Genomic DNA, 17,744 nt, shown 5'->3' on the forward strand with positions numbered 1-17,744 from the left:
GCTTTCACGCCCCTCTACAAACCCCAAGGGCACGTGCCCTGTCACTTTTCCCTGCGGGAGAGCTCCCAGCACTGTCTCACATTTCGGGCAGCCCAGGGGAATGGGAACACCTCCGGGGTGACCCCACCAGGCTGCAACCCGAGCCCCCGCGCCTGCTGCCAGCTGCCCTTTCACCACATGACTTTCAGTATTGACCCCGCCACCGTGTCTGCTAGGAGAGGGAGAAAAACCAACTAACCAAACAACAACAAACGTAACGTCAAATATTTTTCAGCAGTGCAAGCCATGGCAGCCTTCCCCCGCAATCCATGCTGGTTGCCATCTAGAGCGCGTCCCTGAGTGACTGCAGCCTGCTGCTACAGGCAGGGTGGATGCACATAGCCAATTTATATTAATGTATGGGCAAACAGCAGCCATCCACAGCTACGTCTGTAACAAGATGTGGTGCAGCCCAGTAAAAATAGATCTGTGGAGCGAAAGAGTCGTGGGTGAACAATCGCCCACGCTAGATGTGTCTGGGAGGTCTCACTTCACATCAGCTCAAGCAGAGATATGCATGATGTCCATCAGCAGTCGGGGCACAGTAAGCGTGCTTCCACAGCCTGCTTGCCAGGTTAGCATCAGCCACAGTGAATACAGTTCACATGTCCCAGAACTGCCCTGCATGGGTGGTAATGTAGAAAATGAGGAGACACTGCAGATTTTTATAGCTGATGACTGGCTGGCAGCAATAGCCAGTGAACTATCAGAAAACTGAGCATTTCACACGGTGCAAAGGGCACAGATCCTTCCCCTTTCAGATACTGACACTCTTCCAACATGAGAGGCAGACTTGTCTGAGAGCCAGAAAAGGCTTTAAAACCCTTCTTATCCTGCTCCCTTACTCTGCTCCACTGATGCAACCTGTCACAGGCATCTCTTCTTCTGTGGGCACTCAGGATAGCAGAAAACCAATCATGTACTCTCTTCCAGAAAACAATTAAGATGTCATTAGCAAAGAAAAAAATGGAAGAGGACAAATTACCTTGCTCTCTTTGAGAAGCCCACAGAGGCATCACTAGCACGTGGTTACAGATAATACGATCAGCTACACCAAGCTTGTAAGCTAGTGCTGCTTGCTACAAGAAGTCACACCTTAGGAGCACAGCCAAAGGGGTCTGCAGCATCAACGTGATCCTCCTCCATATGGTACATGGATATATATATCCATATCCTCCACTGATGCCTGCTGAGTGCAAGGCTCTACACAGAGGACCTCTACCTACCTTGTCAGACATGCCAAACACTGCATGCATTTCTGATAACAAGCCTATTGCCACTTAGGCTGATGTCCAAGCACACGGGTTCAGGGTTTGTTTGTTGACTTTAGGGCAGGGTGAGGGGGGTGAACACTGTTCTGTTTTGTTTCCAAATTCAGAGCTGCCTTCTTGAGGAACAGGATGGGAAATGAGAGAGGAAGGAAGGAAATCACTAATAAAATCATTCAAGTCAGTAGAAGAAACAAGCTATACAGAAATAAGTATTCGTGACTTTAAGGAGTAGATCTTTACATGTAGCTTGTCTCAAAAAGACTGCAGACACAGTTATGACAGCACCATTACAACAGAGGTGAAAGCACAAAAACACTACAGTATACTAAACACAGGAATAAAGAAGACTGTTTGAAAGCTCAATCTGTGCTAAGAGAAGATCACAATCGAAAAGTCAGTGTAATATAAAAAATAGCTTTCAGACTGAGAAACACACCTTATCACAGTGCTTCCATTATTTTCCTACAATAATTCAGATGCTTTTCCTAGTAAAAAGTTTAACGGAACAGCAAGCAAATAAGTGAGCTGAGGTATGTGAGAGTACAGGACAGGAAAATATGATTTGAACAGAATTTATTGGAAATGGGTTAATAAATAGGAAATATTGGCATCAATGATTTCAGCAAAGCACCAAGAAATTTGAAAGATACCCAAATTCAAGGTAGGCTTGGCACCTCCCACCAGCAGCAACCACGGGCTGCTGGAGAAAAACACCTCTGTGGGTTACAACACACTTGCTGTAGGTACAAACTCCAGTTTCAACCACAAGGCTGGCACCTCTGCTGAACTCACACAGAGCTCTTCATAGCTTACACTTGTACAGTTACTCCAACAATAGACTGCTCTGGCAGGTACCCTAATGATTATATCTTCCCTAGCAGTGAGGGTACCACGTGTCAATTCCAAACATCATTATATGACCCAGTTCAGAAAATTAGCACAGGCAAAAGATTGTTTTATTTGCTTTTTAAATTTATCCTCAAACAAATGAGTTCCTTTAAAGAAAAAAAAAAAAGGCACAAGAGACATCCTAGAGTAGACATCTAAAACATGAAGCTGACTATTATAGCCTAGCAAAACTGTAAGTAGAAACAAGGCCCTTTATAATAACACGTCAGCCAGCTTTGTAAAGGATCCATCACAGTTAGCTCTACCCAGCTTAGTACTAAACAGAAATACAGGATGACAAAAGTGACTTGGACACTTGTGGTATTTCCAAACTATCCCTGGTTATAAGTAAAGTGTTAAAGGATTTCCATATACAACTGTTTCACGCATGGGAGGAGGGGAGTCCATGAAAATAACAGGGTTTTCTTAATTTCCTTGAGAATTTCAAACTCTACTCAACTCCCTCCCCCCAGGCCTCACCTTGCCATGGCTTCTCTCCACCTTTCGGAAACATTTGTTCAAGGAGAGGTTGTGTCGGACAGAGTTCTTCCACCCCGTCGGTGCTGTGGCAAAGTAGGGGAAGCGCTCCAGGATCCAGCTGTAGATTTCTTTGACTGGGAGGCTCTTGTTGGGGGAGTGCTCGATGGCCATATAGATGAGGAGGCTGAAGGAGTAAGGGGGTTTGGAAGTCGATGATTTTTTCTCTGGGTTCTGGTAGCAGGACGGCGAGAAGGATGGCACGCTGTCACCCTCTATGTCATACAAAGGGCTAACAATTGGAAGACCCTCGCTTCCAAGGCTGAAGTTTGTGAGAAGGTTAGTACTTTCGTGCAGCCAGTTCAAATTTGTGAGTTCATCATCAGTTGAATCGCTGTCCACCACCGTGGCCTTGGGCCTCCCAGCATCTCCTGCTTCAGGCAAGCTTCCCATCCTGTGGACCTGCCTTAGTCCTGCAGCTTTTTCTGCTCCTGGCGTTTTAGCTTTCCTGTCCGGAGTCATTCCAGTGACTGGACCCATTTAGCTTTATTGGTCTGCAACAGAGGAGAAAGAAATCAATGCAAAACTTAAAAATCACGTTCAGTGTCAGCCCAAGCTGAAAAATTCCCAAGGAAACGTGATACCATACTGACCCATGCTGTGGTCACTGAGGAGAGACAGGGTTAAAAAGAAAAAACAAAAACCTCTTGTAAACCCTCTTATCTCGCCCGGCTTACAGCCAGAACTCACAGTAAGCCCTTGGAAACTGCTCTACTTTTCTTGAAATTTCAATTTGGACACCGAAATAACAGCTATCGGTGTCAACATCTGAAAGAGACCTCAACAGGCAGGATCTAAACCATTCTGTTCTCACATTAAGTCTTTAATTATATTCATTACATTGTAAATTAACCCTATTTAGAAGTGCTTGCTTTTGATTCCTGGAGAGGAAAAAATAAGTTGCAAAACTTAAATAGCAGACAGTCAACTTGCGGTCCTGGTGCAAATTACGTCTGTACAACCCCCTGCAAGTCCCAGTCATTCCTAGGCACTCCCTCACACTGCAGAGCTTTAAAACAAGCCACCAAGCAAACTGCTATGCTAACAGCTGCTTTTTTTCTGCTGATGTAACCATGTCAGAGCCTCGCTGCACCTAAAGCTTTGGCCAACACAGCTGTATCAGAAGCACAGATCACTTTACACACATGGCTATACCAGCCTGCGATAAACGTAAGGCTCTCCAGCTACTGATGCAGAAGTCACCTCACCAGGCAGTGCAATGCACATTAGTGATGTCTTCTTACACTTTTTTGCAGTATTTGCATGAACACGTGGCTTTGTGCACTTGGATCTTCTCCTGCAGAGGACTGGGAGAGATGGACTCGCTCAGCCTCGTACAAGGGCAAACTGTCAGAGCAAGTCTACTGCTGCTAAGATTTCAATGGAAATTATCGCATCAATGAGAGTGTTTAGACAATTTTTAGTTAAGTGCTCCACTCTCAGATGGACTTATTAATACAATTTTCTTTGTTTGTTGTTCTAATTCAAGAACAAATACTCTAAGGGGAGAGATTAGTCAGTTTTCTTTATGTTGGAGGAGAGCAACACAAGAGCAAGGTGCAATGTGGTGACACAGAATCTGCTCCTCCTCCAGAAAAGCACTGTTCCCTATAAGCAATTTCTTCTTGTCATCTGCCTGTAGTCTTTCATGCAGCTACTGCCAAGCTTTCCTTGCTTGCCCCTTTTTTATCAGGGGATACCTTACCAGTCCCTTTATGTCGGGGGGCTATGTGAGCTGGAGAAATCAAAGATCCAGACCCCAAAAAGGTGATCTGCCTTGCACGCTGTGGACCAACAACTCCACCTTCTCCAGAAAACAAAATCTGTACTTACACAGTGCTAGAAACCATCCCCCAAAATTCAATTTATGTGCAGGGACAGGCATTATTAACTATTAGCTCAGTCATTAAAAATAAAACAAAGCAAACTGCTCAAATAGCTTCTCAAAAGCAACTTTGCTCTCTCTACAATTTACTTTTTCCCCTAAGTTGGTGGATGCTGGCTTTAAAACAGAGCAATTTATACACGTCTATGTTACTTTTTCAACCCTTCCTTAAATAAAAAAACAAAGGAACAGTGATAAAATCCATAAAGTGAGACAAACCCAAATTCTGCCATAAAGTTTCACCATTTTCCTTACATGGGACAACTTTACTCCCTTGTTCTGTGTCCTTTTACCTATCTATGTACTAGCTGCCACTGCTCACTGTGTACTGATTTCAGTACTTGGTGCAGAACACATGAAATTTCCCTTTGCGAGTCTCTGATCAGCACAGGAGATCAGAACCACGTACACACAAACAAACTTAGGTCACTGTATTTATTCCTTTCCTGAACATGAGGCAACAGAGTCTGTTTTAAAACGCAAACATGGCCCAGACACTCCAAAGTGTAGAGAAAAGGGAAACATTAACTTAACCTGGCCCTTCAAATTAGGTCAGCATTGTGGCACCCACATGCTTTTTGTTTGTGTGCTGTTATGTGCTAGCAGAGGACCATTAGAATAATTAATATTCTACTTTAAATTCTTTACAGCAATGTATTTATAGTAAATAATATGCAATGTTTCCCTCAATAGATGCACTACGAAAAGCCACGTTTTAGAACATCTTTGCTGCCCGTCTCTGCTATGAACAACCAAGGGTTTGTGGACACAGACGCTCCAGTGGGAACAGCACAGTAAGAGCAAGGCGGGCAATTCACAAGAAGAAAAGAGCTTGTAAGAAGCCCTCTGGTGCAGACATCATGGTAGATTGTGTACAGCTGCACCCTCGAAATATTTCCCAATGTTCCTCTCCGTTATCAGCTAGGAAGGTTGATGCAAGCAGGGTTAGAGGGAAGCTTGCTCTCCAGTGCTCCCACCCCAGCTGAATTAGCAGCACCAATACAAACCATGAAAGAAACCCAGCAGAAAAGCAAGGGTAAGGGTGCGCAAGACCACCTCGTGAAATTTACCTTCCATTCCTTTTTCCTCTTACTGACACCTTCCCTGCCTCTTAACCGCTCCCATGGCAGAAAAAGCCAGGCAGGACAATCCCCTCTGTGTGCCTGCTCTGCCGATGAGACGAGATGAGCTCTGTTCCCCTCTCCTCCTGCTGTCCCCCAGCCTCTCCTTGCTGAAGGATGGCAGGTGGCAGCCCCTCACCAGCCTCTCCAGCTGGCACCCCCAGCGCCCAGAAGCTCACTGCTATTGCCATGGGGACAGCCCCAGCCCTGCAAACAGAGCCAGGACTCAGCCCCCAGCCTTCCAAAGGCAGAAGCCTGAAACACACCTCTACAAACACCAGCTTGGTGCTTCGCCCTGCCAGTGCGTGCACAGGAGTACAGCGCAGTGCCATTACCATTAACACCCACAACGAAAAGCAGGAGTATTCAAAGCCTAAGGGCAGCACGTACCCAAATCCCAACCCATTCAAGCACACGTTCTGGTGAGCACCTTCAGAACAAAGCCTGCCAAAACATCTCCTCAAAAACAAAGCACTGCAATGGACGTACGCATCATTTTGCAACGTAATTATATACAGAGGACTACGATTCTGGGATAAGATGATTAAAAGGCTGCAAAGCCAACTGAGGGTGCTCGACTAAAAGCTTGGAAGCACCAGAAAGAAGATGAAAGATGCAGCCTCCTTTCCAGCACTGGTGATTTTGGTATCACTTGAGAGTGCACGGGAAAGCCAGGCACAGAGCTCCCTTCTAACAGTGCCAAGTCCCAGTAAGTCCTGCTCCACACACCACCCACGGAGCAGGGCAGACTCAGGCTGTAGGTGTACTGAGGTAGCAATCGGGTTTAGAGAAACCCCAACGTACCTGAGGGGGATATTCAGTGTCACGAGACACTGTGCACGGTGCTGTTGCTGAAGAAACCAACCCACACTGCCCGGTAATTAGTTACCAGTGCATCAGAAACGGACTACTGGGTCGCAGCAGCTTTTAGCAAGCAGCGGGGGAGATGCCTGCTTCTTTTCTGAGCAATGAGTTCCGAGTTGGAAAATCCGCAGAGTTCAAGAAAAATCTGTCTGCTCCGAACACGGAGAATATCTCTGCACATCCCTGAAGTGCCTGTGGGAAGCGTGTCCTCTGTGTTCTGTGGACACTGACTCCACTTCCATCGTGGCTATTCTGAACAGACAGGACATGGATCTACTTATTTACAATAGGAAGGGGAGAGGGAAAAAAATCAATACAAAAAACATCAATACAAAAAAGCACTTACAGAACAAAATGGTTTTTACAATCTTCTTTCAAAGTCAAGAGCTCACTTTGAGAGAGGTGTTGGGGGCTGAAAGGCACCCGGTATAGCAGGTGAGGGCTTGAAAGCCAGAGTAAGCACAACACAAGGCACAGTTTTGTCAACAGGTGCCTTGCTGAAGTCCCAGCTCCAGAAGAGTCCAGTGAGGAAGCAGTAGCAGCAGTACTGGAGGTAACCACATGCAGCCACTGCTTTATCACCGCAGCTGCCACAGGCAACACACAAACTGAGCTCTTTCTGCCTAGACTCAACAGCCCAGAGAAAAAGCATTTGACCTCTTGTTAAAAAGAAAAAAAAAAAAAAAAAAAGCAAAATTCTACTTTTTTTTGTGTTGTGTTATTGTGTGAGCAGAGCTGCTGCTTGACCCATCTTCACTTCCCATCTGACACCACCCTGCACTGCGATGAAAGGTGCCACAGAGCATCTGTGAGCACACCCAGGCCCCAGGGCAGAGAGACCCCCTCCAGAATTAGCCTTGCCCCTTTGTTTCTGTAGGGCCAGCCAAGCAACCAGGTCCCATCAGCTAGCAGTACCTTTGGGAAGACCTGCAAACTGCTAATAGTGCAGTCATTTCCCTCTAGAGTTAGAAAAAGACCATGCACTGAGTAACAGAGCATGATTTTAATGCAGGGCAAGAGACTTCTAAAGGTGTCAAGTAAGAGCAGCACTGGAACCATGCTCAGTGCAACAAGCTCAAGGCACGCAGCCTGAGTTACAGGAGTATTTGTACAGTCCCTACATAGGTTTGTGCAAACATACGGGCTCTGTGAGAGTGTTTAAGAATACCAGCACATGCTTTTGCTTGCAAGCAACTACACCAGCATTAAAAGTCTTCTATTGATTTTTCGTATTCCCTTGCATTCGTAGGAAATGCAGCTACACCAGGGGTTGTCCCGACTTAAACACATCAATGTGTGCATTGTGTTGTTACATGGCACAAGCACACATATAAACGACTGTCACCACTCACACAAAGTTTGCAATACACTTTCCAGCCAGCACGCTCACAGCAAAGGAGCGACGAGAGGCTTTTTTTTGTGTGTTAAGGGGAAAAGTAACCCAGCTCCCTGCCCGGCTAGTGAAAACCCATTGATAAAAAGCTGGAAGCGTTAAAAGCACCACATTCACATGGCTGCGAGCATTCAGAGCATGGCACCAGCCCATTTTTCCATCGATTTAACCTTCTCCCCTCCCTCCTCCCCTTTATCCCAGGCTCCTCTCCACTTCACAGCATTGTTCCTCAGGCTGGGGTCAGAGTCAAGTCTCCAAAGCGCTGCAAAAGGCCTATATTTGATTACAATGCTGTGTGATGTCACGTATCCAAGACAACTACAGCACTATGGTCTCCTGAGGACAAAACTACCTCTTGGTGACAGATTTCAGCAGCCTGGCATGCAACTGCATGCATCCGTGGGCTCCAGGCTGGGCAGCTGTGCTCCCAGCAAAGCAGGGCACCAGCACCCTGCCCACTCCTCCTCCTGCCGTGGAAGCCAGGAGAACTGAAGGGTGATTGTTTCAGGTGGTTATCACCCCCTCACAGTCAGTCTGCCACACAGAGAACCTGTGAACTTCTGCATTTCTTCCTGGAAAAAGAAAACAGAGGGGCTCCAGGTGCAACAGTTCCAAGCTTCTCCCATTTTAATGTCAATAACCTCCCACACCCTTTCATCTAATTAAGGGCAGGGGTTAAAAAAAATAAACTAATAAAAACTGATGAAAGGATCTGATATTAATAGAAGCCAAAATACACTCAGCATAATTTGAAAAGGGAAGGGGATAAAACCTTATCATAGCCCAGGAAAGGAAACAGACATTTTATCCAACATCTAATTTGTATTAAAAATGTTTGTTAATTAAATATACATACATACACACACATTTTTGGGATTAAAATAAGTATTTTGAATGAAAACAATAATGTAAGCTCAGATAGGCCCAGGATACTGGACCCTGCAGGCCTCATCCATTGCAGCAGTGCCTTTGGACCGTCTGAAATTGTGCTGTGAAGGGCTGCAGCCAGCTTGGGACATGGTTCCTCCTGCCTCGGATTTAAAATGTGCACGTGAAAGCAGTCCAGGTATAACAGAGAAACTGGGAAGTAAAACAAACAATCCAGGGAAATCTAAACCATTTAAGAGAACTTGGGTGTCACTGAAGGTGGAAAAGCTTGGTGGGTTTTTTGTTTGTTTTTAAATAGGAAAAGTGCTTTATGTCCAATAGCAAAGCTGCTTAAATTCAGTACACTGTTTGCTAAATGAACTAAAACACACACACAGACGTGAGCCACTGCTATGTTCAGAAATGCATAATTTGAACAAGTGTATTGCCATGTAGGGCTGATGCTGATTGTTTTCATGATAACTGTTACAGGTTTCTCTATCATCCCCTTGAACCAGAAGTGAATATTCTTTTAGCTACATTTCAGCTACTTTCAGTAACAATTTACCACTACTAGCAAATAATGTTATGTTTTCCATATCACTTTTCTGCCTTCTTCAGCCTTAAAGCACCAGAATTTCTCATTTTCGGCTGAAAACCAACACACTCGAGCTTCACCTGAAGTGACCCTTACGCAAGATTTAATTTACAAGCACCATCAGCACCTAACACAAAATACCCTTCACATTACGACTTCGTAATTGACAAGCTTTTGCAGATTGCTATTTCCCTGCTACCGAAGTGCAGGTTTTCCTCCCAGCTGTCAGGCCCAGGCACATTTTGAGAGGGCTTTTCAGGAACCCTCCCTGCGTGGGACAGGCCCAGCTTCTGCACTGCTGCTTGATTTTCCTTTTAGCCATATCCCAAAAGCAGCTGTTAGCACCGATGTATCTTGATGCAGGCCAAATATACGAACACCACCTGCTGCCATCCTCAGAAGCACTCAGGCACTCCCAACTCTGTTAAATTTGGCTTTCTGTATTAAAATTCCACCAGAAGAATCCCTCTGCTAACAATGGCTGGGGCACAAGATGATCCTTTCTTCCCCACAGCAATCAGACGCTGGAACAACTGGGCCAACCCAGCTCGTCCTCACACAGAGCCCTGCGGGCTGCCGGCACACCTTCAGATGAAATCCGACGGATGATGCAAGTTTCTCTGACTGCAGAGGAAAGGCAGCTGTGCCAACAGGTAGGTTACTGAGGCACCAGCTGACATCTGACACTTCTCAGACTGCACAGCCAAGACTCCAAAAGCAAATGAGCTCGTACCTTGACTGGTCAACATCGCTACACCAAGTGACACTTTCTGATTGCTGGTCCAGGGATTTTGGCTCACCGGCCAGAGGATGAGGGTTGAGCAATTGCTCCTGCTGTTTGGCAACCAGCTTCCCAGCTCCCACTCCCAGTTTGAGTTTGTGTGAGCTTTTCAGTCACCGAGCAACCTTCGCAGGCAGTAATTAGCTTTTAGGCGACTACACACTTGTCCCGAATGCAAGCACAACGCAGTGCAGCAACAGGGTGTTGAAAAGGAAGCAAACAGCAACCACACATTAACCAGGAAACTACGAGTAGCTACAAAGTGCAAGACAAGAGCGTACTAAAAATGATCCAAAAAAAAGGCAAAAAAAAAAAAAAAAGAACATGGTCTTTCTACCAGAGGCAGGATTTGTAAGCACGTCAGGTCCCACTTTGTGAAGCACACAGCCCATTCCCAAAAAAGCAAGTGCATTTCATGCAGCACACACAGGTGGGGCGCTCACCTGGTGGAAAATGAGTGAAATAATACAAAGATGGAGTAGAAGCACCTGAGTATCCCCAATCCAGTGCTTAATAGATGGAAAACATGGTCACTCCGGCAGGGTCAGAGGTATCCAGGGATGCTGTTGAGGCACATTGAGCAATGCCAACCAGTAGCTCTGACACTGAGCCGTGCTTAGTGCCAACAGAGGGGAAGGACAGCACTGCCTCTCTGCAATGCATTTCTAACTTGTTCCTTTGGTAAGTCCCAGAGAAGATGTATAACAGAGAGTAACCCAGCTTGGACTAAACTGCCAACCTGTAGGACAGCCAGCGGGGGGGTACCACAGGGGCAAGCAGACCACATGGGGACTTTCTGCCAGCAGGAACTGGGTGAAAGCAAGCACAACTCATACTCGAATCCTTGTAGAGGGCACAGAAAGAGAGATTTCTACAGCAGCAGTAGCTAATTTAATAAGGGAGCTCTTAAGATACCCTAACCTCTGAAGAAAAGCAGAGAACTTGAAGTCTAGGTTGACTTTAATAGGAGAAAAAAGGTTTGAACATAATAGAAAAAAGTAAAAACAACATTGCTGAGTTTTGGCATAAATCATCTGATATACACACAAACTGCAAGCTTCCCTTGAAATGAAACTGGCACTCAGGTAACCATCCTGTAACACAGATACTTCCATCCTACACACAACAGCCAGTCCTCCCAGTTACCTCCAGGCCCTCAACAGCTCTTTTCCAGTGCAAGTGGGATCCAGTGCTTGTGCTTCGGAAGCCCTAACATTTTACAGGAAAGAGACAAAGTACCAGAGGCCACAAGGATGCCATCCAGCATCAGACAGCACTTCCTCTGCACTACCTAATTCATTACTAAGTGGGTAAGTTGTCTCTTACCTGAACTGTATTTTGCAAGTGCCCTGGAGTATCCGTATGTGCTTTTACCCAGCACAGGGAGGTAGAGAAAGAAAGTTTATCACCGCTCAACATGTGCTCAGATCAGCAAGTGAGAAGGCACGTGCAATATGGCAGGGAACGGATAAACATGTATTATGTGCAAAGGTCCCTTCAGAGACAGCATAGAAGCATTTCAGACATTTCTTGTTTTACTTGTGGACGTCTTCTCTGGGAGTCAAGGAAGCTGCCAGAGCTGGTACAAGACATGCAGGCAGCACACAAAACCTAAGACAGAAACCAATCCTTGAATTCATGATACCAGGGACCTGGACAAGGTTTGCAGTTTGCAAGTGCACACTTGTCAGCAGACAAAGCAGCGTGTTTACATGAGTCACAAAACACCGATGACAGCAGAATTTCTGCACAGGAAGTTGCACAACACCATCTAATTGTCAAGCAGGAGGCACAGGAGGCAGACTCAACTGCCTCAGTCTATCTACTTCCCTCCAAAAAGGAGGCTGGTTGCTACTAACACCACAACATCTCAGGCATGATCTTATCCATAACGCACCTCATTACATGGGAGGGGGCCGAACAACAAAAAGAAAACTCAAGGAGCCAAATGGAACAAAACGGGCAGAATTCACACCTCTGCTAAAAGGTAAAAAGCTGCAGCTGACAGCCTTCACTTACGGGGACAAAAGGCCTAAGGGCTGCTTCTTGTCCATGTAGGGTCTTTGAAGAAAGGCAGTATTTCACACAGCTGATTTTGCACCTTCATGGTGCAGTAAGAATACCCCATTGAAGGATACAGCCTAAGAGGCATAGAGCAACAGCAGCGGTGAGCACACCATCCCCTCTTCCAATGCCCGCACGTTCTGCAACCTCACAGGTTATGGTCCAGCTGGGAGGAAGGCAAAATTACAACCCTAGTGGCAACAGCATCAGAACTGCCACTGTTTTTATGGGAACCAACATCTCCACGCAAGAGCCGTACCACTTTCTCATCAGTTTGAACTAATCCCTGTATGGCCTCTTCAGGTGCCAAGTCATCTTGTTGGCTGAAAGAGTCGGCCTTCGCTCTATGTGATGGTTCTTCAAGGCAACTGAGTTGAGCAGGCAGAGCCTGTTTTCAGTAAAGATGGTAAAAAATGAGATGCCTCTGCTACACTGGCTTGTCAGGCAGTCCTTCTAGTGTGACAGATCCAATACACATCCCTGTATCTGTTAGTTCCTTAATGGACTGGCATGTTCCTACACTGCAATAGCTGTTGGCAACGCTGGCACCTTTCATCATGAACTCCCCAGAGGAAATGGGAAAGCTCTTCAAGAAGCAAGCGTTTGGCAGTTGGAGCTGTTGAATCAGCATACTCCTTGGTTGATGTCCCTTTTGGAATAAAACATCTTCAGGGCTAAGCAATACCTACAGAGCTCCTTCAGTACAGCTTGGCCTGCAGCACCTGAAGGGGTCAGAACTTCATCCTGGCAACAAAGACATCAACCAGGTTTCATACCAGTGAAGCCCCTGAGAGCACTTGGAACCACACACCCAGAATGCTGCAAGACCAATGCCTCCAACCCCCAGATCCCTCTGCTCCCAAAGGCAGCATGGCAGCCTGAATGAACACAGCATCTTCTGCAAGCATAAATGTGATGTAGAGCACCAGAGCTCTGCTTATGGGCACATTAAAAAGAAACAAAACAAAACACAGAGAAGTCCTACACGTTTTATGTATCTCAAACATATGGTGTTAGAATTCCCATCTCATTTGTATTTCTCCAAAAGCCAAGTCACAGCTTGACAACAGTTTTAGGCCAGCGTAAGCAACAACAACTGCCAGAAAAAGCAGTTCCCCCTGTGACCACTCTGGCTGCTCATACCCACCCCCGCACTGACCCAGTCCTTGAGGTGGTGCAGACGTCAGTGTGGTGTACCAGACAAAAGGGACAGGTGGGTAAAACTGAGGTGAGGCTGGGACTTACCTTCATAAGTGGCAGGAATGGCCCACATGCTGAGCACCTACACTGGGGTGAAGGCAACATGGGAACAGACGAGCACAGAAATCATGACAACTCACTACCTTATACTGTCAGCAGCACAAGGGAATTATCCTGCAGAGCACTTTGCACTGAGGCATACAGAAACTATTCCCAAGGTCCAAAGAAGTTGGACATGCATTGGACCTGAGCAGAAGCCATGTTGCTGCAGCCCCATAATGCCTGGTTTAAAAATGATACATACTGGTACTCGTTTAAGTTCATTAGCTCAAGCTCTGTGCCATGCTAATTGCCACAGTACAGGTTTCAGTTCAAAGCTGCCTTGTCCAGCTACCTTCTGTAGAGCTTGGGAAATGTCAACTGGCACCTGTCGAAAACAAACATGCACCAACACCACAACGCTGTTCCAAGTTTTGTCGATGTAGGACTATGCCAGCTTAATTTACCTTGCACAGATTCATCATCACACTAGACTTCTAGGAGAACACAAGACCCCCAAATCCAAAAACGTAACAGAAGTTGATTGAAATGATTCACACGATGGTACATTGCAAGCCAACCACTACCCAAGTACAATTGGATCTAAGTCACCCATAACAAGATTTGGGGTATACATCACTTGCCACATTTCTTAAAATTATCTTGATTTGTGCCAAACCATGAGTTAGGCACAAACCTAACCAAGTTATCCTCAAAGCATTGAAATAAAATGTAATTTAGCATTTTTTTTAACCTGTTTTGCAGAATATGTTCACTGCTAGCCTAGCTAACCACTGAAATAGGGACACAGGCTTACTGGGCCCTGCCTCTTTGTTTGGGCTTTAACAGAATCCAAATCTTCATGGACAGAAGCGTGATCCCCCTACAAACTGGGACACCAGGTGCACGTTCAGGTAACCCACACACACATTACACAGCTCCTCAGCCTGGGGTGCGCTCCAGCACCAGGCTCCACCTCACGCAGGTAAAAGCCCCGGGCCTGTGAGCCAGCAGGAGCAGCTCTCAGCCCCGTCAGCTCCTTATCGAGGAGGTTTCCAGAGCCCCCACCTGCCCTGCAGGGTGCCCCCAGCCCCCCTCCCGCACCTCCCCAGCGCGCACCCACCTGCATTCCTGGGGAAACTTTCCACCAATTTGGGCAAAGCCGCGCGCAGCAGGATAACCTACAGCGCGTACCGCTCGCTGCACTCCCTAACTACCAAACGAGCAGCTCCAGGATTTTATTTTATACTAAAAAAAAATAATAATAATCAGAAAACACGGAAGAGCGAGGCGAGGCGCGGCTCGGCGGGCCGAAGGCAGGCTCGGGGGAGGGCGAGCCGGCAGGCTGCCTGCCCGCCTGCCTCCTCATTAGCGCTCATCAGCTAACGAGCCCGGCTCCCCGGGGCCGGGCGGGCACAGCCGGGGGTGCGGGAGGAGGAGGAGGAGGAGGAGGAGGAGGAAGAGGAAGAGGAAGAGGAGCCGCCCCCTCGCGCTGCCGGGCAGCGCTTCCTCCCGCCGCCGCACGCCGAGGGCCGGGGCGCCATTTCGGGCCGAGCCGAGCCGTGTGGTGCCGAGCCCAGCCCAGCCCGGCTGAGCCGAGCCGGGTGGTGCCGAGCCGTGCCCGCAGCGCTCCGCCGCCGCCGCCCCATTGTCCCCCCTATGCCCCGCGCGGCGCCCGGCCCGGCCACGCGTCCCCGCCGCCCCCCCCGGCAGCCTCTTCGCCGCGCCCTCCCTACTAGGAGAAGCCGAAACCCCCTCAGGCCCTCCCGAAATAATAAATAAATAGATATATATTTTTTTTCTTTTAAATAAAATGGAGAAAGCAACCGCGGGCGGGTAGCCGGGAGGGGAGGCGGCCGCTCACTCACCGCGGTCATGAAGCCGCGCTGCCGGGAGCGCGGGCACAATATGGCAGCGGGGGATGTGTCAGGGAGCAGCAGCTGCGGCGGCGGCGCCTCCCTCCCCGCCTCCCCATGGCAACCGGGCCCGGCCGCCACCCCTCCGCCGCCTCCCGCCGCCTCCCGCCCCGCCCCGGCACGGCCCGGCCCGGCCCCGGCCCGCCCCGGCCTCCGAGCCCCGTCAGGGAGCCCGGCCCGGGGGGGGAGCCTGGCTCCCGTCGAGGCTCCCCGGCTCCAGCCCTGCCCCCGAGCCAGCGGCCGCCCGGAGAAAGTTTCCTGGGAAGCTTGCTTTGCCCAGAGATTAAATCTGCCTCTTTTATTTCTTCTCCCCTTGTGTCAACTTGACACACAAGAAGGATCCCGGCAGCACAAGCCCGCACGCTGCCATGTTTGCTCTGCCTTGCCCCGCATTGTGCTCGCCCGGGCCTTTGGGGCTGAGCCTCGCAGGGCTGCTTGCTCGGCGCACTTCGAGGTTTACAGTGTGATAATAGGAGCTGGGAAATCATTCACAGGCAGCGGGAAGAAGTTTTTCTTTTGCACCCATCTGCCGCCACAAAAAAAGTTTGTTCAGCCTTCCAAGGCTTCCTTGCTGGCTGCAGGACACGGCCTTCGCTGCCTCCGGTGCGCTGCAGTCATTTCTTTTGCAAGGGAGAATGGGGAAGTGTGTGTGTTTCAAGGGAATTCACTCCACATTAGCTGGCACCACACATAAGTATTTATTTTGAAATTGTTTGCATGGCCAGGTCCAGAAACAGCATTCAAGTTGCCTTGTTTTCTCTCTCTTTTTATTTTTTTGTATTTATTTTTTTTCAGCTTCAGATGTTATCCAGAGCCTTTCCGCCCTCTTGGTGGAAAATGGAGGTGCGCTTATGTATTACTAAGGATGTCCAAGGTTCAAGGCAATTCCCCAGCCATTAAAAACAGAATGAGTACCGCAGGTACCAACAATACTTTGCCTGTCGTGGGCTCTTTTACCTATATTACTGGTCCTCTATCTCCAAAAATTATACACTGCATCTTGCCTTGGTAGCAACCAAACCTTACCTACTTCAGATCAAGGGGGGTCCCAAGCTGAGGGCCTGAATAAATCCCCAGCCATTATTGATCTGGCCATTTAAATCAAGCAGCTACTGCCTGGATGATCCGCCTGTTTATAGCTGAATCAATCTTCACCAATATTTCTGCACACTGCTGTGCCCCCACCTGATGTCATGCGGGCTACAATGCCTGCACATTTTTAAAAGTTCAGCAGAGCAAACACGCTCGGCCAGAAAGCACGTCCTGTGGTTTACTGCTCCGAAAGGCACTGCCTTTACACAAGGTCACTGTGTTTCTCGTGGCAGCCCTGGGTGCTGTGGCTGCATTTGCAGAGCAGGCAGCGCTTGCACCACCGCTGCTCTGGCAAGCTCGCCTGCCCCACCACACGCTTCCTTTTGTTCCTCTGCCCAGCACTATTTGCCTGTTGAAGCCAGGGTGTGTCGGCTTGCCTTTTGCCCAGCTCCTTGACCCCCTCAAAGAGGGCTTTTTGAATAAAATATCTGTCAGACTTCAATGTATTTTCCATGAAAGCTCCACCACCAGCCACTGAGGGTAGCATCCATTCTCACCCAGTAGTTGACTATGTTTACACCCTGACATTTAGAGCAGAGCTGCCCACAAATTTTCCATTTACTCTTTAAAAATATAGTCTGAGTTCAGTAGGAACCGATGCCTTCTCACTTTTTTTTTGCATTTTAGTGAAAGAAAAAAATGCAAACACAAAGAAAAAAAAAGTTATAAACCGAAAGCGTCCTGAACTGAAGTGAGCGCCGCCTCAAGGAAACGAGCAAAATATAAAGCCTTGGACTTTGAATGGGCATTTTATTTAAACAATGGTGTGGCATAACACTTCAAATATAATAAAATGTTTCTGTGCTTTCTGAAAGACATCATCTTTATCTTCCCCATGTCCCCATGGACATGCGTACATGAGGGATTTCTCTGGCTTTAAGCTATACTATGCTGTAGAAAATCCAGTAAAGGCAATAAGCAAGCTTTAAGGCTTTCTGGAGCACCTTCTGTGCCACCTGGTTAAACTCCAACAACAACTAGAGTCAGCTTTATTCATTTGCTGCCTGTGAAATGACAAGTGATGCAGCGGTGGATCTGAGAAGGGGGACAGGAGAAGGTGCAGGACAATTCTCAGAAAGGCTTCAACTTTCGGCCTTGTCTGATACTCATCCCAACTCACCATATTCTAGAAGTGCCCGTGATTCTGTGATCCCATGGTTCTGTGAGTAGTTGCAATTCTGCAGCAGCT

General features: G+C 47.7%; 1 protein-coding gene across 3 annotated transcripts in view; it reads right to left on the reverse strand.

Annotated features, from left to right (window-relative positions):
- Positions 1 to 15,568, reverse strand: part of FOXN2 (forkhead box N2) — a 31,539-nt gene extending 15,971 nt beyond the window's left edge. For 2 of the 3 annotated variants that reach the window (XM_068675850.1, XM_068675848.1), the window contains exons 1-2: positions 15,416 to 15,568; positions 2,679 to 3,229 (exon numbers count right to left, since the gene is read on the reverse strand). In XM_068675850.1, the coding sequence (XP_068531951.1) occupies positions 2,679 to 3,215 (537 nt within the window). In that variant the 5' untranslated portion in view covers positions 3,216 to 3,229; positions 15,416 to 15,568. Of the gene's footprint in view, positions 1 to 2,678; positions 3,230 to 14,670; positions 14,796 to 15,415 lie in introns of all 3 variants that reach the window. The other variant, XM_068675849.1, reaches the window with a different exon arrangement.
- Positions 15,569 to 17,744: the final 2,176 nt, after the last annotated feature.

Source organism: Anas acuta, chromosome 3 (assembly GCF_963932015.1).
Source record: "Anas acuta chromosome 3, bAnaAcu1.1, whole genome shotgun sequence".
NCBI classification, from domain to species: Eukaryota; Metazoa; Chordata; class Aves; order Anseriformes; family Anatidae; genus Anas; species Anas acuta.